Below are 20,108 nucleotides of genomic sequence, written 5' to 3'. Positions count from 1 at the left end.
ACCAACTGCATGATTACACTGCTTGAGGGATCTAGTTTACAGAAATCATTAATTAATAGTAGCTTGTTCTGTGAAAAACCTGTAAAGTTCTAAGGTCAGGAGCATGTATTAAAATCACATGAGAAGCCCTGAAATTAGATTCCACAAGGAGAGTATTTAAAAATGTAAGTCCCCTTCTCTTGTTTCAATCAGAGAAGCTATGCCTTTTACTTATTTGAAGTATAAAAGGATTTATAACTTGAGAGGAGAAAATGAAAACTTCTGCTTAAGGCAGATTTTAACCTACAGTGACTCTGTGCTTTAATTTGGGAACAAACATGACCAAGGTTTAGTCTGGAGCATTGGTATTTAGTTTAAAAGCTATGTTTTAATTGTAGGTCGCTACTGTTGAGACTACACTGTAAGTGGGAGGATCTCTGAGATGGAAAGGGAGATGAATTTGTTGGGAAATTAAGTCTAGGAAGAAGGGGTGGGCTTCACATTCTATTCAGAATTTGTTTTACAAACTCAGTGAACATACAGAGACATCCAGTTTGACCACAGGACCAAAAGGCCAAGAAGTACCATGTTCAACCTTGGGCTATAGGCAACAGTAAAAGGCTAGGCAAGAAATATTGATTACTGCACCTCCCCACCCACATCTACTCACCAGGATAAGGGAGCTGGGCCAGACAGGGACCTCCTTGTCCCAGGAGTGTCCCAACTACACATAAATCTGAAGTCCCAATAAAAAGTAGTTGCCAAGCTCTTGCTTGACAAAGGATTCATGCAAAAGAACGTATTTCTGAGTGAGGGAGAAAAAGCTGTTTTTCCTTTAATTGACTAACACCAGTTATGCCTTTTGAGCTATTGGAAAGTGTGTTTATAAGCTGACTGCCCAGTAATGGAACTACTACAATTCGTCTTAGGGCAGCCCTAGGAAGCAGCATCCACCTGGGCCTTTCTATAAATTTGTTCCCTTCAATCTTGAAAACACTAGGATAATACCTTCAAACAAACCCAGCTTTTCCCTCATCCTGTTTGTCACTTATGTGAAAGTGTCCATATGGCTTTGGTATTCTCTGCTATTCAAGTCTATATATAGATTTTAAAAGCCTGAGGCAAATCTATTAGAAAAGGAATTAAAAGAAGTATGGAAACACTTTCTAAAGACCATTTGACAGTTTAAGAAAAATGTCAATTATAGCTACTTACATAGCTGCTACCTTGGAAATCATGCCTATTCACTTCTGTTTATAAGAACATAAAATATCTTTCCTTTAAAACAGACAGAAGAGATGAAAATAAGACGCGATAATAACCATTTGATCGGAATCTCTTGCCTAGAATCTTATCTTTAGAAACTCTGGCTGCAAACATAATAAAAAAATACACTTTCTTTGCAATCAATTCTTTTACATGGTCAATGCTCCCCTATGGAAAAAAATCTCCAACTTTTAGGTAAGAAATATTTTGTTTAAAAAATTTTAAATGGGCTTTGGAGGAAAAGTCACAGCACTTCATTTCTTTGAAGAAGAAAAAGGTGGATTTTCTGTATTGCAAAAAGGACAATGATATTGTTTTATCAACTAAAAGCTCTCTTGCACAGTGACCTCTTTATTCTAAATATTGCTAGAAGCTTTTTAACTACCAGCACAAACTGACTTTAAACAGGAAGCACCCCAAATATATTTAAAAGCAAGTATTTTAAAGTATGTCAAGTATATCCAAAGCTGTTATATAAAAAATAAATTAAAAATAATGCATTTTTTAAAAAGCAAATGTATTTGCTCAAAATAGAATGTGTGTGTAACCCGTAAGGACAAATCAGTGTGGAAAGCAATGGAGGCATGTACATGGTCATTTCTTGGTAAGTTCAAGTCAAGCCAAAGCAGCAGAAAGGAGATGGGGAGAGAGCGCATTTGGGCCTTGTCTGAGCTACTCCATTGACTCTTGGACCTGAGGGATTGTCACGGCCCAGGGTAGGTGGCTTTGGGCCAATATGACCTACCTGGCCTCTGGACCATATTGTTCTCAAGATCCCTTCTGCTGGGATGGAGTGGAGAGATGGCATCAGGACTGCCTGCCTAGGAACACTGCCCAGAACAGCCCCTGCTGCCCGGCACTTAGTGGCATAAACTCTCAATCCACTCCTCGTCCCTCTGACCTACACTCTGTGCTGTCCTGGAACGGGACATCTTCAGAGGAAAATATTCTCCTTTTGAGATTTTTTTCCTTCAGATTGATAAATTTATAATAAACTTATTACAAACACTGGGAGGTTTATTATAAACCTCCACCTTTAGTATCTAAAACAAATCAGTCTGTTAATTATTTGAAGTCATGTTTCAAAGAGGCATTTCTTTACTTAAGTCTCTATTTATAGCACTCTGATAGCTGAGAAAGCAATTAGCTACATTATAAGCTCGTCGGCAGTGTAACTTGCTTTACTAATTACATTCTCATTAGCACCATTTTATTTCACTGCTCTTGGTAGGAGTTCTTCAAACATCCCTTTGGCTGGTAGGGTACACGGGAGTCTTCCATCCCATTCTGCTTTATCATTCACAATGATTTGTTCATTTCTTGTCAGGGTGCCGCACAAAAGAAAAAAGCTGATAGGTCTTCCATAAAATAAAAATACTTTAAGTAAAACTATGAATTGACATACAAGATTTGAGATTTATCTATGCTTAGTGAGATGCAAACCAATAAAAAATTGGGCATTACCTCCATGCCATAGGCCTTGTATCTTTCTAGGTCTTTATTTTCCTCTCTGTAGCACAGAGTTATAAACCTCACAGGACTGATGTGAAAACTAAAAATTTTACAGAAAACAACAGAGGTTCAGTAAACAATGAGCTTTAAAAATGCTACAAGGACAGATGCTGCCACACATGTCCATCCGTCAAATGATTTAAAGCACACTTTGAATCCCTCTGATTTGCTGCAGTCTGTGTAGAGCCTGTCTGTTGGTTTATAGTGACCTGGTGTCGATCTTTGCTTTCTATCTTCTGGGATGTCTGAAACGCTGAATGGGTTCAGCGTGGAGAGTTCTTAGCTCTCCACCTGCTAGGGTCTAGTGGGCCTAGAAGCCCCTCTTGGTTCATCTCTGAGTGCTGCTGGCTACCCTCACAGCATCTCATAGGGTTTTTGGTGGTGGGGGGTTGGTAACAAGGTCATCGGTTCTTCAGAAATATTTGTTGGTAAAGGGAAGAGCAAGGGTTGTGCCAGGTGGGCAGGGAAGAGAGGGAGTCGATTCCCTTTTAAGAGTAGATCACAGACCTGTTTTGTGCTCCAATTTAGCAATAGCTATAAACTTTTGAAGTGCGTACTCTTTGAACCATCAATTCCACTTCTAAAAATTTATCTGACAGATATAATTATGCAAGTAAGCAAAGAAATATGCAAAGGGCATTCATTTTAGCATTATTTGAATTAGCAAAATAGCAGTTGCTGTTTAAAAAAAAAAAGAAATAGATATGTATTCATGTGGAAAGGTGGCCAAGATATAACAGCAAGTGAAAAATTAAATTAGAGAGGACTATGTATAACGTGATTCATTTCAATCTTAAAAAGATGTACCAATATGCTTGTATATGCAGAATGGGGTTTCATGAAAAGGTGGGTCAAGGAATGGGAGAGAATACTTTTATTTTATATATTTCTATACTATTTAAATTTTTTATGAGCCTAAACAGTCATGCATCACTTAACAACAGGGATACACTCTGAGAGATGCGTCGTTAGGCAATTCTGTCATTATGCGAACATCATAGAATGCACTTACACAAACCTAGAGGGTATGGCCTACTACACGCCTAGGCTCTATGGTACTAATGTTATGGGACCACCGTCATATAGGTGGTCTGTTATTGACTGAAACGTCATTATGTAGCACATGACTACTTCTTTTCTAACAAAAATCCAGTGCCCTCAACCTCCTATCCAGGTACTAACCAGACCCCAACCAGCTGAGCTTCTGAGATCAGACAACACCAGGCGCACTCAGGGTGGTATGGCCGTAGATGCAGTACCCTCAATCTAAAGTGATCCCCCTGTACAGAAAAGAGGTGACAGAGCAGGCCTGAGACTGCTATCCAGAGAAAGGCCTGCTTACAAGGTTGACCCTTGGCTGGTGTCTGGGAATTTAGATTTCAGGAGGATTCTCACCACCTCCTAATAAGAACGGCTCACTATACCTAAACTGTTTATGCAAACAACATGGTTTATACTGAACACCCGCTCTCCTTTTGGGAGTCTGGATGTCTGGCATGTGCTAGGCAAAGGGTGCCTGCAGAACTGACTCCCAACCGAAATCCTGAATGCCAGGGCTCAGGTGAGCTGCCCTGGTAGATACCTCACAGGTATTGTCACAACTCGCTGCTGAGGGAATTAAACACATTCTGTGCAACTTCACTGGGAGAGGACTCCAGGAAGCTTGCACCTGGTGTCCCCCACATTCACCTTTTTCTTGTGCTGATTTTGCTCTGTATCCTTCTGCTGTAATAAATCATAGCCATGGGTTTGACCATATGTTGAGTTCTGAGTATCTTCTTAGCAACTGATTGAACCTGGGGTGGTCCAGAGGACTCCCAACTTATGCCTATTATTCTTTTCCATAGCTCCTTCTTGACTTTCACAGCATTATCAAAATTTGTAATTAAACTGTATATCTTTTTCACTAGACTGTAAGTTCCATGAGGTTAACTATATGTATTTGTCACCACTACATATCACACAAATACTCAATAAAATTGTCAAATAAAAATAAGGGGGGAAAAATCTCAGTTATTAATAAAAGATGTTCTGCCAGAGAGAGTGTGAGAGACTCCTTTTTAGCTTCTACGATCCCTGAGAGATACTCAAATTAAGATAAAAATCCATACACTGTCAGAACCAAACTCTGTATTTAATGGAAAGTACCCGACTCTCTCTCCCTCACCCCTTATTTGTGCTTCTACCTGAAAGAAGCAACTTGCATCAAGACAATAAAGTTTCTCAGCCCTCTGAGGCCAGCGTCAGACTAACAGGAGGTCACAGGCCTCTAAGAAATGCGTGATGAGGAAATGTGCTCCTAGTGATCAAACCATCTAATTCCACTCTCTCCCTGTGGCTTGTGGCTCCTCTCCTGTGCCCCCCTCACCCTTGTAAAGAATGGAAAAAGTCCTATTAAGTACCATGGACTAGAGAGCTGAAAACTTGGCAAGCTGAGAATTAATCCTGCACTGAACTCCAAAATGATATCCACATTTCCCCAAAGCAAATTGCCCCAGTGACAACTAATTCCCTGATGTTCCAGATATCCAGAGAGGACACTGGGCAGGGTCTGCCTGGGCTGCCCACACACTGGTACTGACACAAATCCTTCCTAAACCCCTTGCCTGAGGGCCACGTGACTTAATAAGGATTACTTGCCTTTATGTACTTGGGTCCATCTTGTGGGGTGTATTTTCTCCACGCCATCATCTCGCCCTATTGCATTCATCTAAATTCATCTAAAGCTTATCACTAAGAGACATTAATCTGCCATTTCTAGTGTTATCAGGCCCCTGCAGTGAGCTCAGCATCACGTGATCTGAGAGAGAGCCTCCTAAATCCTGGAGAGCCCTTTTCTGGGTTTCCTCTGAAAGGCTAAAGCCAGCAACAGCATCTGCATCAAGGCGTCAGCCTTCTGGAATGGTGGTACCCACACTTCTCCCTGCAGAAGGCTGCATGACCCACTCCCATGCCTCCTCTCTGCACAGTTACTGTGTGTGCATTTATCTGCTCACTCATGCTCACTAGAATGTAATCAGCTGGAGGGATGAATCTGTCTTCTCTATCTTTGTATGACACTGGGCGTGTTTAGGGCAGTGCCTCACAAGGTAAGTGCTTAATAAATATCTGTGTATGTGAATGAGGGCCTCGTTTCCTCTACCTGTAGAACGGACACACGATTTGCTATCTTTTTGTTATGCTCATGAGAAGGAAATACATTCTGGAAATAATAGAAAGTAACATTCCAAAATAGTAGATTTAAGTGTCTCTTAAATCCTACCTTCTAATCCATTTATTTTACGTTTTTGCTTATAGGAAGCTTCCGTAGACTGCTAAACAGAAATTAAATGCACTGTTGCTGCTCTAGCTGTGGGCATTCTTGCTCTAGTTCCCACTTCTGATGCTCCTACCTTGCTGGCCTTCAGGATGTTGATCTGCTCTTCATATACCGTGTCTCTGTTTTTCTCCAGAAAGCCATCGGAAAGGTACTCCACCTAGGAAACAGAAACAGTAGTTCGTGCTTCAGCAGCTGCTTGTGCAGTTTCATCTCATCCACCCAGTGTTTTCTGAAAAGAGTTGTGAGTAGATAGGAAACCCACAGATGTTCCTATTTAAAATGCAAACCCAAGATGTGATCAGGATTTACAAAGAGGAAATTGAGTATTCATTTTACAGAAAAACATACTGTTTTCAAAAGGATCCCCTCAAATAAAAGGCTTCCTCTGGGTGCTGAAAATGCACCTTGTCAGCCACACCTCAGACCTACTGAATTAGAGCCTGCATTTTAACAAGACCCCAGGTGATTTAGGTGCACAGTGAAATTTGAGAAGCCCTGGGCTAGTGCACACAGAACAGAAATCCATGTAGAAAAATTTCACGTATATACCAGTTACTGGGAAAGAAGCCCCCAAAGAAGAGACTACTCCGTTTTTATCCTTTCCTTTCTCTCGCAAGGTCCAGGAGAGTAGACTCATGACTATTTTACATGTTGCTACAATCACAGGAAAGAGACCCTCAACAAACGTTTGTTAAGCATACAACTGGGTAACTCCATCCCCTGTGGGGTTCTGCCATGGAGTAACAGGTTGTTGGACCACAGAGATGGCGTGGGGAGGGGAAGAAAGAGTGGAAGGGAACCCTACCTATGGAGATTTCAGACCACTTGAATTCAAAAGGGACAGCTCCCTCTTAACCCAGACATCCTGAGTCTACCTCGGGCGGGGTTAATGGAGCACCAAAGCCCACAAAGAGGAGACGCACCTTGTCTGCAAAGTGCACGACAATGAAGGCCGTGTTGGACATGCGGGGCTTCTGGAAGTGCTGGCTGCCAGAGTGTCGGTCATAGAGTTTCTGAGCCCAGTTCTGGTCAGTTCCTTTGGGGACCTGCAGAACCACAAAACAGCGTGGAGTTGTTTGTGAAGAGAAAAAAAGAAGCAAAGAGTTGAGGCAGAGTGATAAAGTCTGTCAGTAAGTTGACCTCGTGAGGCAGGATTTGGCCCTCAGACCTGGACCCTAAGTGGACATGGAAAACAAGATTCAACAGTGGACACTTAGGATCCTGACATGGCGTGTCAACATGCCATGTGGGTTGGCTCCCATGGTGTTTGCAGGAGTGTGTTGAGCCTGAAAGAGCCTGCTTGTTGGCAGATGCTGGAAGGGTTAGGAGAGGATGAGGGTGGGAGCCAAGGGCACAGGAGTAGAGTCATAACTCCTGGGACAAATCTGAAGATGCTTCTTTCCTCCAGTCAGGTCAGTGACTTCCATGTCATGAACACACCACATCCACATCCAGCGCCATGCTCCTGTTCACTCAGGTCAACTCTTGCAGCAGGAAACCTGCCCTGTCTCTCTCTAAGCTCATCTAAATACCACAGTCCAGTCTCGGCTCAAGTCCGTCCTCTTCTCTGAAGCCTTTCCTGAGCACTCTTGATCTCACTTTGAGATTCCTCACAATCAAGCTCTTACACATTCACTACATAATACTCTTCATTTTTGGGTTTTGTGCATTGTCTTGTCACCCCAAAGCAAGTCTGTTGGCTTCAAGAACCATGTCTTACCATTTTTTCCTGCCCCTCAAAGAACTTAGAATTGGGTTCTGGTCACACATTGGGTACTAAGTATCTTGTGACTGAGCTACGTGGTACTAATCTCTGCTTCCCTCAAATTTAAATTTAGGTTTAGAGGTTTCAATACGTTAAGAATTCTGAAGGGCAGCCCCTTTCAATATCTTTAGAGATGGCTTCAAAAGTGAAAGGGCATCTTGCTTTGTTCAAAATGTAACACAGAATGACTGTAATGACCAAATTGTCAAGGATGATGGTAACTCTTCCGACGGGAAGGTGCTCCCTCCTCTGTCATCACTGAACACCACTGCCCACACCCATTCCTCAGTTATGGGTCACTAATTGACTTGTCCTTCATTAGTTTAGATTGTACCTTTGGATCAGGAATGATTGAAGGTGACCCTTGCACTAGCCACTTAAAGAGGGCTTTGTCTAATAAATTAACATCTGTCCGATAAGAAAAATGCTTATGCACTTGAGAAAAAATTTCCCAAATACCCTGTAAGAAAAATGAATTTTTTCTCAATATTCAATTTGGTGTAACTAGTACTGACTATTCAGTGCTAAATGCCATAGGAAATTCAAGAAATTTTGTTTTTTGAAGGAGGCTAATAATTGTGTTGGGCAGACAAAATAAAATATATTTAGTTCAGCATTTTTAAATATATACTGTTTTATATTTGTCTCTAAGCATCCATGTTGAGAAATACCAGGTGGGGTGGGAAGGGAGGGGTCAGCTTGGCAGGGCTTTTAGGAAACGAGGCCGGAGGACAGGAACACAATGGACCCGGGGCTGGTAGAACTGGGGCAGACAGAACAGCAGGGGCAGGACTAGGAGAAGCCCCACCTAGGTCAGTGCTTATACTTGCCAATATCAAAATCATCTTGTCTTGACAATGAAATTGGACTTCTAGTAGAAGACTCCTCAATCCTACATATCCACAATTCAGACTGGCATGAATCAACGAGCAAGGTCATGTGTATACATATTTCTTGACAAGGGTCAGGGTCTCTTCTCACCTCTCCCCACCCTCAACTAAAAATAAGGGCCAGCAGGAATTCACAACAACTCAGATTCTTAGATAATACTAATAGCAAATGCCCAGAGCACTTATTATTTGCCAGGCAGCTTTCTATACATTTTAGAAGTATCAACTCATTTAATCCTCACGATAATCCCATGAGCGAAGGTGCTACGTTTATACACATTTTACAGATAAAGAAACCGAGGTGGAGAGGTTAGGGGATTTGCCCAAGGTCACAGCTGGGAAGTAGCAGAGCTGGGTTCAAACCAGGATAGGCTGGCCTGGAGCACGCACTCCTCGCTATTATGCTTTCCTGCCTGACAACAGAGAGTCTGAAAGGCAGTCACGAAGGCAGGATCAGGCAGAAGGCACTTATCTCCGAAAATCTTTCCGTAAAAGTAGATTTAAAACAGGCACAGGAGAAAGAAAGCAAAGTTTGCATTTTGACAAAATCATTTAGTTTTGTGACTATCAGTATAGCCTGAAATATGCAGTGAATCGAATCCTTTAAAAAACAATCTATAAGTGACTTCATACAAGCATCCTTACTCTCTTCTGTAAGCAATGTGAAGAGGGCACTGGACCAGGAGCCTGGGTCCCAGCTCTGTCCTCACCTAGGTGGGTACTCTCCCTCCAAGGCCTAGTCCCTCTGACCCGCTGTATTGGCCACTGGTCACATCAAAAAGTGAAGGTCCCACCTATATGAAGTGTCTAGAATAGGCAAATCTATAGAGACAGAAAGTAGATTAGTGGTTGCCTAGGGCTGAGGAGGAAGGGAGATTGACCACTAATGGGTTTCTTTATGGGGTGACAAAAATGTTCTAAAATCGATTGTAGTGACGATGGTTGTCTAACTCTGTGAATATACTACAAACCATTGAACTGTGTATTCCAAATGAATGAACTGTACAATATGTTAATTATATCTCAATAAAGCTGTTAAAAATATATTAAACCTGATTTTACTTTTTGCTAATGAAATAAAATAGAAAAATGGGGTCGGGGGTGTGAAAGTCCTTGGGCTTATTAAGCCTCTCTTCCCCAAAAGCCTGGGGTACAAAGCCTGTGGTCCAGGACAACTTTTCACCAAGGTCCTCTTTGGAATCCTGAGCAGAAATTGTGCTTGCTCTCTGACGGCTGCCATCACTGGCCTGGGATATCACTTGGAGCCAAAGCCTGCCCCCAATGCAACAGCTGACAAAAGCTGACTGATAAGGACCCCACAGCCAGTTATTCCATCTCTGCTTCTTGTCCCTGTCTTCTTGGGCCACTGCCACCAATGACTGCCTCCCAGTCACTCACTCACTATCTTGTTCCATCCCACACCTCTGGGGGCTCCCTGAATCCCTGATGTCTCCTACCACTGCTGACCTCCCAAATGACCATGCCATCATCAACACCTCTGGATCCTCCTTGCCATCACAGAAGCCCAGCTGGGACCCCAGGACTCTGTATCCTAACAACTCTCTAGGCGGCAGCCATCCCCATGCCAGCTCCAGGCCTTTACTTTTCCACCTTCACAAAACACCCCTCTGCGTGCTCAGCAGAACACCAATTCTAGACCAACCCAACTACCCATCCTGTCCTTTCCCACAGCTGGTGCCTGGCTAGGATTACGCATCGACTCCCTTCCCTTCATCAACTCTGTTGATAATTTAGTATTACTGCCAAAAAAATAAAATCAAAGTTCGCTGTGGGAATCACTCCTACAGATTAAGACACTGTGCCCAGATCTAAGCTGGGAGTTGACCTCGACAACTCCTCTATCTGTTTATGGTCTCTGATCTCAGCAAACAGATCTATGCACTCTGGTATTTCTCTTCCCTGTTTATAGGATGCCATGCCCTCTTCCTCCATTCTCTTCAAGCTTTTAACTCTATCACCACTTAGCAGATGCCTCATTTTCAAGCAGGAAACTTCAAATTCCTGCTCTACATGCAGAAATTCATCTGCATCCATAGCCACCCTAATACCTCCTACCCCTCTCACTTGTCCAGGAGAGGGGACAGATGCTGCTTCTCCTGGCTGGCATCCTAGCCACCCACCCCTGCCTCCTCCTAGGGAGCAGGATCTACCCACCTTCCCTCCCTCGGAATCCTCAGCTGCTTGCTCTCCTGCCCTTCCTCTCTCACCTTCTCCTTTTCACAGCCAAGCCTCCACCAGGGAATTCAAATTTGCCATCTCTACTGCCTTACCTCCTAGTCTCTCCTCAAGTTACTGAAACTAGGCTTCTTCCAGACAACGCCCTTGAAACTGCTCTAAGCAACAGTTCGCGGTCAAGTGCAGCGGCCCTCTGAGGCCCTCACACTGCTGACTTCCCTCCTTCCTCTCTTCAAGTCTTCATCCTCTCCCGCCCCGACCACAGCAACATGGCCACTACTCTCCCTACTCCCGTCTCCTTCTTCACCTCAGCTTTCACAGTCGCCAGAGAGATCTGCTGAAGGGTAAGCCAGACCTGATCACATCTCTCCCCTGCTTCACACCTTCCGTCCCCAGCGTCTGAAGCTGCAGAGTCAAGTCCAAATGCCTTCTCCAGGCAGGCAGGGCCTCCCGTTCTCTGATGGTTCCTGCTTCCCAACCTCACCTGCCACCACCAGACCCTGGACAAATCAGATCCCCCCAAGTTCTGCAGACCTGACATTCCCTTTGCCCAGAATACCCCTCCCCTCATCTGACTTCTCTGCTTACACAGCTCTTTTGGGGACGCTTTTCCCCATGACACTCTTTCTTCTCAATCACCTCCTCCTCAGAAATGTGTCAAAGGGCAGGGGTCAGTCAGTTACACAGGAATGTGGGGTTTGTTGGGTGACGAATGAACAGTGTGGGAAAACCAGTTTACCGCCCTCTATCACAGGTTTCAAACCTGTTCACAAACACATTGGACCAGGAGACCTCTGGGGCTACTTCTCAAGAAACCATGAACCCTTGATCTTAACACACAGCAAACTCTCCTGAGAGCAGGCTGGGCCCAGAGAAGGAAACAGAAGGCATTCACCTCCCCACTGTCTTCAGCCAGCTTTCCTTCCATGGCCTCAACAGATACCCAGTAATTAGGAAGGTCCATCTTAGTCAGCTCTTCAGGCTAGGTTCCACAAAAGACTCCTAGTCACACAGGGCAGAGCTCGCCTCTCCCCTCCTCGTCCAGGCCTGCCTTTGTGGGAACCTAACACTGTCTCTCCAACCTGAGACACCATCTTTATTTTTATTCACTAAAATTGCTGTCAGGGGTCAAGGTATCATTTTCAGAAAATTCCTGCTAAAACGCAAACACGTCACTTAGAAGGAAATATGAATTGACGTCTTATATCCTATCAGTGCTAACTAGTTTGTTCCTCCAAGAGTCAGGCAGGGAATGTCCAGTCTGAATATGGCTTAGATATGGCTTCTGTCATGCAGCCCCCACAGCAGCCTTAGGGAGCACTGCAGGCAGAGTTTTGTTCAGAGCAGCCTGGAGATTAACATTCCTACAAGCAAACACCCTCTCCTGCCCCCTTGGTTCCTGAGGAGCAGCTGTCATTTGCGGCCTAGCCTGGGTCTGACTAGAAATCCATGACTGCTAAGGGGCTTTTCCACCTGAAGGAATCTGGACAGTTCAATATTCTGGTCCCCGTGCCTCCTCTGCAGCTTTTGGCACCAACCACAGGCTCTGGGGAGAACGACCCGGAGTGCTGCCTGCTTCAATCCGTGGCCACCTCATCTCCATATTTCTAATTTAAATCTTAGCTCACCGGCCCTGCCTGCCACTGCGTGTCTCCTCCAGGAAAAGTGATTTTCCCAATGGCTGCTTTTATAACATGAATCTAATCCTTCATTTGGCTTTGTATCCTGTCACATGGGGGTCACAGAACACAATTCTTCACAGTGCCATCTCATTATTCTTTCTCATCCCACAGAGTGTGTCAGAGCAAGCGACAGCGGAGGAAAGGCATGGGCCTGAGACAGCTCCACTGTCCGACAGGATGGCTCCTGAGGGACGCCAAGTTGCCCAGTTGTGACCAACTACATGGAAATTCCCAACCTGCTTAGGCTCAAAGCCATGGGTGCTTCCAGAAGGGTGCAGCAAGCTGCCCTATGTTTCAGTCAAATTTATTACGGTGTAATTTCCATACAGTAAAACGCACCCTTTTTAAGTGTGCAGTTCCATGAATTTTAACAAATGTAATAACATCTGTTGGTTTAAAATCTACCTGTTACTAGAAGCTGCATCAGTTTATACTGAATCACTCTGAATTCCCAGAACAACTGAATCGGATAGAAAGGGTTTTGTATAATTCTTTCATTTGGTCTTCATCTCTGCCTCCCCTGCTGTACTCATGGCCTCGGCTGCCAGTGAGTTTAAACTTGTCACATTCATGGTACTATTCCACATCTCAACACTCCAAGCCCCCACCAGCTCGATTAGCAGGAAATCCAGGCTTTCCTCAGACCTGCCCTTCTAAGGAGCCTCGGGGGCAGAGAAGCAGGAAGAGAACCATAGTGGCCACGTGCACCTCGAAGTCTTTCTGAGTCATTGTCCCCTGGCCTCGATGTTCTTTAGCTGTCACTCTACTGCCCTTGGGCTGTGACCTATGCTACTTCCAGCCTACTCAGGGACCCTGACCTCCAAACACAGTCCTGGTCCCTGCCCAGAGCCCTCCCCCAACCCACTCCCACTCCCTCAGGCCAAACTCCTCCTGAGTACCATCCCTGTTCTTCTTCCCCCTTTGCTGGCAGGCAGGGAGATCCCTTCCTCCTCTCCTGAGGGTCTCCCCCGGCCAAGACCAGACAGACAGCAGGTTCTGGGTGCCTGATGGATTGCAGTGGCAGGAACTTGAGCTGGATACAGTCTTCAACTTAAATCACCTAATTTTACCAATCTGACCCAAAGAGAAGGCTCCACAGAGCATAAGACAGAGATCACCAACATAGGCACAAGCTAGAGTTTACTTTCCCTTAGCTTCTCAAAAGTAAAACAGTCTCTAACAGGAAGCCCCAGGCGGTGTGCACTCAGGAGGAGACTGAGAGCAGGACAGTCGGGGGCCCTATCACACTGGGACGACCCAAGGCTGCAAAGTCGAGGGATCTGGGGAAGTTACTTTCATAAATGCTGAATATTTGCATCTTGGGTCTCCCCGCAGAGCGCTGCTTCCTTTTCTGCCACCCTGATAAGTGCTCTCCCACCACTCCTGTGACCACCTGCTCCCCAGCCCCGCACTGCTCCAGGTTTCCCCTCAGTGGCTTGTCTCCCATCCTCTGGACAGTAGTTTGAGGTCTCTGCACTCGTGCATTGGGACCAGTGTTCTCATCACTGTGACTCGACATTCATATGACATGTTCCCTTGGGTAGTGGTACCTCTGAGAATGTCAAACCACAAGCCAAAGAAAACCCACAAGTGGCCCTAGTTTGCCTACTAAAGGTAGGATAATTCACTGGAAATCAATTAGGCAGCTACTCAATTCACAGAATCAATCACCCTGAAGGATTTAGGTGTTTTTATGAGAGGTGTGTGCAAACGTGAAAGCAGAGGCCATGACCCTGGGGTTATGGCTTCTGTTATGGTTAGCACTTCATCACAGAACCAGGTAGAGCAGTGCAAGACAGACCGTCTGCCTCATGTGCTCCTTGGGCTGTGTATGACTTTGGCTTCACCATGGGTAGGGGAGTGAAGAGCTGGAGTCCTCCTGGGGCCCGGGCCTGGGGGAGCTAAACTGGCTTAGCAGCCCAGAGGCCTGGGTTGGACAGAAGGACATTGTGTTGCCTTTGGGTTTGGGGACGTGGAGCAGGAGGAGATGCTTATGGACAGGATCACAAGAGACTAGGGGAGAGGAGCACGTTCTGGCTGGGCGTCAGAAGGGAGCTGTTGGCATGGATGCTAAAGCAAGGGAGGGAGGGAATGGTGAACATCAGCAGGGGAGACTGGAGGGCCTGGGCTATGACTTCAGTCATTTAGCCAGTGCTGCTTGAGCAGGGACATCTGTCCTGTCACCTCTACTGAAACCTCGCAGGTGGAAGAAGCCTAGGCACACACCCGCCTGCCTCTTCCTGGATCTGACTCCAGACAAAGTCCGCAGCTCTGAAGAAGCGCTGAAAACCGTTAGATAAAAATGTGCTGTGGATTTCAATGTATTTTCACTGTCTTCTATGGTTTCATTAACTGTTCCTTTTCATTTTCAAAGGCAATGAGATTCGGATAGTCCTTCTGGAAAGGAACATCTGCTCCTCCCAAACCATCAGGGCACTCTCTATCCCTTACAGGCAAGACGTCGGAGACCAGAAAGTAAAAGCAATGGGTTTCCCCCCTTTTAATACAAAGAATCATGTGCTTTCTACAACTTTTGATTAGAGTTCCCATCACTGGAGGAGTTGGTACACATTTACCTCCCTATCACCAACCAACAAACTGGGAGAAATGTTGAAGATCATCAGATCCAACCCCCACCAATTCGTAGGGCAGGAAACCAAAGGCCAAAGTTAGGTGATTGATAACATCCAGATCTCCCCGACCCTTATTCCCAAGGCTGCCTAGTTCTCTCCATGCTGGCCATTCAGGACCTCTCCTATCATATCAGGTAGAGTCCACAAAAAGCTACATGGGGGAAAATCTAGGGATCTAACCTGCCACCAAGCCATGTAGTTCTAGCACTCACAAGCCATCTGGCATGACAAAGACGATGTTGAGCTCTTGAGCCCTCACTGTCTGGGGATGCCTGTCTGGATGTTGGGGTCCTTCTCTCAGCACCTAGGATATCTGGGGCACCACATCCATACCACCATCACAACATGCCACTCCATACTACCAAAAGTCTCTACCAAAAGAGGCACATGATCATCAAGGTAGCAATACCTGTCAATCATGCTCAATGTGTTACCTTCTAGTACTTTCTAGTATGCAGAATGGACACCAATGCTTTTCCCAGCACACTAAAGGCCAGCTAATCACAGATGAAATTCCAGCTTTTTTGAGATCTCACATGTTCCTATGCACCACACAGCTGTCCTCTGACCCACACCCCAAGCCTAGAATTGAACTAATTCAACGATAGCATCATCAGTTTTACCTTACATTCTTCATCCAACAGGTCCAAGATGCCCAGCTTAGCTTCTATGAGGTCGATACAAGGTTGGTTATCATAAAAATCAATCAAGGTCCAAGGGATCTGCTCCTTCATGTACTCCTCTTGCTCCAGTTTGAATACATGCTAGGGTAAGAAGTGAGAGGTCAAGGTTAGTAAACTGCAGACACACTTTAACTCTGATCTCCCGAGCTTTGACCACAAGAGTTCTGAGTCCTGGAGGATGGTGCATATCCACCAGAAAAGGTTTGGGCACAAAGTTACAGTCATGACTACAGTAAAGAAAAGCTTGGTTAGGTGATCCTCATTCTAATAATCACCTGCGTTGTCATATCCCAACCACACACAAGAAACCTCACATCTGGCTGGGAATTGCTCAAATACGCCAAAAGGCCAGGCTCAGGAGGAGTGGGAGTCAAAGATAAGAAGAGGATCTTTTACCCCCTCAATCCAGTTGCCCCAATTCAAATCTCCTCCTGAGCAGTGGGGAGCACCTGCCTAAAGCTGGGGCACCACCAGGAAATCAGGGGAAGGTCAGGGCAGAGCTAGAGCACACTGACCCTGGATGGAAGAGAAGTAGTGTGGGATGTCCCCCCTGGAAGAGAGAGAGGATCCCCACCCCCAACATCTCTGGGTCCAGAAACCAAGCCTACCGAGTTGAACTGCTGCTGGAGCTTCTCATTCGCATAGTTGATACAAAACTGCTCAAAGCTGTTCACCTCAAACGTCTCAAACCTGCGGAACAGAAAGAGGAGAGGACAAAGTTAAGAGACACGGCCTTTTACTGAAGGAATCACTGGGACTTCACCAAGGCTGCCCTCATCCTCTCCCATCCAGTTCCACCCTTAACTCCGGCACACAAGTCCTATTTTCTGCTCTTGTGCCCAAAGAGAACACTGTTGCAAGGCCCAACAGAGAGCCCTATTAAATTAGGAGAGTAGGAATGCAATATCCATTTTCATAATTAGAAAAAGGACTGATAGTAGGAAAATTTAGAAAAGGCAGGTGTGAAAAACAGAAAGTCACCAATGATGTAATCGCTCATTGACTACCAGTTACATTTTGGTAGGTTTCTTTTTGGTGATTTCACATTTTTAAACAAAATTAGAATTATATGTGAAATTACACCTATTTTTGTCATTTAACATTGCATTTGTTATTTAACATTTCCCCATGCCATTGTTCTTCAAACGCATCAGTTTTAATGTCTGACCCATAATGGCTGATGAGGCAGAGATGATGCCCTAGGCCTGGAGTTTGCACAAGGTGCCCAGGTGAGGGGACAAGTAGGGGTGAATTAGCTGGTGCCCCCTCAAGCCTGGAGGAATGCCTTTTTCTAGTTCACACAAAGGTCCCTCCTGGGCTAGCAGTGGCCTCCAGGCAGATGAATCATAATTTAACCCATCCTTCTCTTGCAGGACAATTTGGTTCTTGTTCCAGTTTTCAGCTGCTATCAATGCTGTGACAAATATTGTATATACAGGTTTGAATTCATGATTCTTTTCTTAGGATGCTGTTCTAGATGGAGCATCACCATGTCAGAGTTTGTTTTCTTAAATGGTAGAGGCAAATTAACTTCCAGAAAGATAGAACCAATTTATGTTATCAGCCCACCTTCACTCATGCCTCCCAATGTATGAAAGTACCTTTTTCTAATACTGGCTAATACGTTTTTTTAAAAAATTCATGCTTGAGTTAAAATTTATACACAATGAGATACACCAATTTTAAGGGCATATTTTGATAAGTTTTTGACAAATATTATTCAGTGTGCGACCAGCCTCACAATCTAGATATAGAACATTTTTATCACCCCAAAAAGTCCCCTTGTGCTTCATCCAGGTCAGTCCCCCTTGCCCCTTACTAGGAGTATTAATGCATCACAGCTCTTTGGTCAACAGTGTAGATTAACTTTTAAAATCTTTGGTTACTTAGTACATGAAAAATGTTTTTGTTTGCATTCCATTTCTTTGATCATTGATAGAGTTCAACATTTTTCTGTATGTACATACTAGTCATCTGTACTTTGTGAATTGTCTGTGATGGTTGGTAAAGTATTTATTGGATTTTAACTTTAAAAATGGACTTATGTGAGCTCTTCATACATTAGAACATCATCGCATTCATTCATTGCTCAATTCAAATGTTTTCAATATGGCTTCATCACTGCAGGTTAGGGGTGGGGTGGAGTCTGCAGAGAGGAGGATGAGTAGAGATGAGACACGGCATTGTAGAGCCAGGCAGGGGTCCTGCCTGCTGGCCTTGTATGACACACAGAGGGATTTTACCAGGGGCAATAGGGAGAATTTGAAGGATTTTAAAATAAGAAATGACAATCAGATTTTCATCTTAGAAACTGGCAGGAAGGTGGAAGAAAATTGTTTGCAGGAAGATGTGCAAGACTGAAGGCAGGAAGTTGAGTAAGTCAATTATTAGTGGAGTAATAACCCAGGCAAGATCCAATCAGGGCATGACACGCTGGTGGTGGCCAAGTATTTGAAAGGTTCAGAAGACATTAAGGAAGGTGGAAAGGAAAGGACTGATTTCAAATAACCAACAGGGGGCGCAGATGAGACTCATTTGTACAACCAATGGATGTGGTCGCTCACCAAGCTGGGAACATTATAACAGCATCAGCAGCGTTAGCTACAAACCAGTGGGGCGACTTACACCCTGAGCAATGTCATCAGGCCAGGGCAGTAAGAAGGGGCAGAAATCTAGGAGGAAGAGATGCCTTTCTTTCATTCACACAATGGGCTGAATGAGCTGGCAGGGCCCCAGGCCCCAAGTGCTTCATGAGCTCTCACTCATTTAATGCCCACAACAACCAAGAAGAGTTAGGGTTTGTTATTAATCCCATCATACAGTTGAAGAAATTAAGGTATGGGGTGCGCAAAGTCAGAGTCAGTAGGCAGAAGAACCAGTATTTGAACCCAGAGAGTCTGATTTCTGAGACTGCATTTTTAAGTCAGAGAGGAGTAAATTTCATTAAGAAAAGGAGGAAGAGGTGACTTGGAAGTGCTGTAACAAGGAGGAAAACCTCCCAGAAGAGGAGGTATGTGAGCACATGGAGGGTGGGAGAGTGGCAGTATCAGTGAGGCACCTGGGGCTGGGGCACAGGCTTCGGCCTTCACCATAACCTCAATCTTCACCCCTTTCAGTCTTCAATATGGCCAAGTGAGTTTTCTCAGTCTTAAATAGACTGATGCCAGCCCTTCCAAATAGATTGTACTCAACTTCCACTCCCAAACAGAAATGTTGGAGCTGCCCCTGGTGGGGGCTGGGGACGGTGGTGGTGGAGAAAGGGCCCCTTATGCAGAGGGAAAACACATGCATCAGGCACCCCGGGTGAGCACCCAGAAAACATCAGACTTCTCCTCCTCCTCTGCACCCACCTCCCCAACCAAGGAATAAGACGTGGAGAAGTGAGAAATCATTGAGATCAAAGGAGCCAACTGCTCGGAGACAACCACATTAAAGAACAGCTTTGGTCATGCCCACGTAGGAAATAATTCGAGGTTAATAAAACGAGATCAAAGATTCCAGGTCCAAGCTGGAGCTGTACTCCAGACAACGCAGGAAAGAGGAACCGTGTCTGCCAGACTGGGTCCCTTCCAGCCCAGATGACGGCCCTATAGATGGAGGTACATCACTCAGAACCTCATTTCCTCCTCCTCCCCCCATCGCACCACAAGAGAGGTTGCTGACAACAGCCAGAGGAAATTTAATTAATAAAACCTAGAAGGAAGATAAAAGAGTCAACCTAGCAATTGGCCAGATAATAGCAATCGGGTATGCTGGCAGAGCTTGTACCGAGCTCCACAGATAAAGGATTTAAATATCTCCCACTTGTCATTTTTTAAAGGTTTACGTTGGTAGCACTCCACAAAGAACATTCTCATTAATTTGAGATGGACTGAAATTAGCTCATAATTTCCCTATTTCCAAGATATTATCTGGTAACAATTCCTCTGCCATCTAGTGTAATTACTGAAATGCTGGAGGACCAGAGATGAATGAGGGGTTTGGGTAGCTTGCAAAACGTCTAAGATGACTGACCTCAGAAAACCACAGTCAGGAAGATAGGGCAACTTCTCCTCTACAGTGGAATTATATTTGTAGTTATTCTTCCCATCAACAGAGATGACTTTTAAAAATAAACACAATGGATCAATTTATAGTTCACAACATTAAAACATCAGAAAGAAATTTATATACTAGAGAGAAT

At 44.7% G+C, this 20,108-nt stretch overlaps 1 protein-coding gene across 2 annotated transcripts in view; it reads right to left on the bottom strand.

Moving 5' to 3' along the window:
* MYO5B (myosin VB) overlaps positions 1–20,108 on the bottom strand; it is a 344,955-nt gene that overhangs the window by 100,312 nt on the left and 224,535 nt on the right. For both annotated transcript variants that reach the window (XM_046671362.1, XM_046671363.1), the window contains exons 11-14: positions 16,534–16,615; positions 15,866–16,006; positions 7,000–7,122; positions 6,150–6,233 (exon numbers count right to left, since the gene is read on the bottom strand). In XM_046671362.1, the coding sequence (XP_046527318.1) occupies positions 6,150–6,233; positions 7,000–7,122; positions 15,866–16,006; positions 16,534–16,615 (430 nt within the window). The remainder of the gene's footprint in view (positions 1–6,149; positions 6,234–6,999; positions 7,123–15,865; positions 16,007–16,533; positions 16,616–20,108) is intronic.

The sequence above is a fragment of the Equus quagga genome, chromosome 9 (assembly GCF_021613505.1).
Source record: "Equus quagga isolate Etosha38 chromosome 9, UCLA_HA_Equagga_1.0, whole genome shotgun sequence".
Classification (NCBI taxonomy): domain Eukaryota; kingdom Metazoa; phylum Chordata; class Mammalia; order Perissodactyla; family Equidae; genus Equus; species Equus quagga.
Note: the sequence above shows the minus strand (reverse complement) of the source record. Positions and strands in the feature narration are given on the sequence as shown.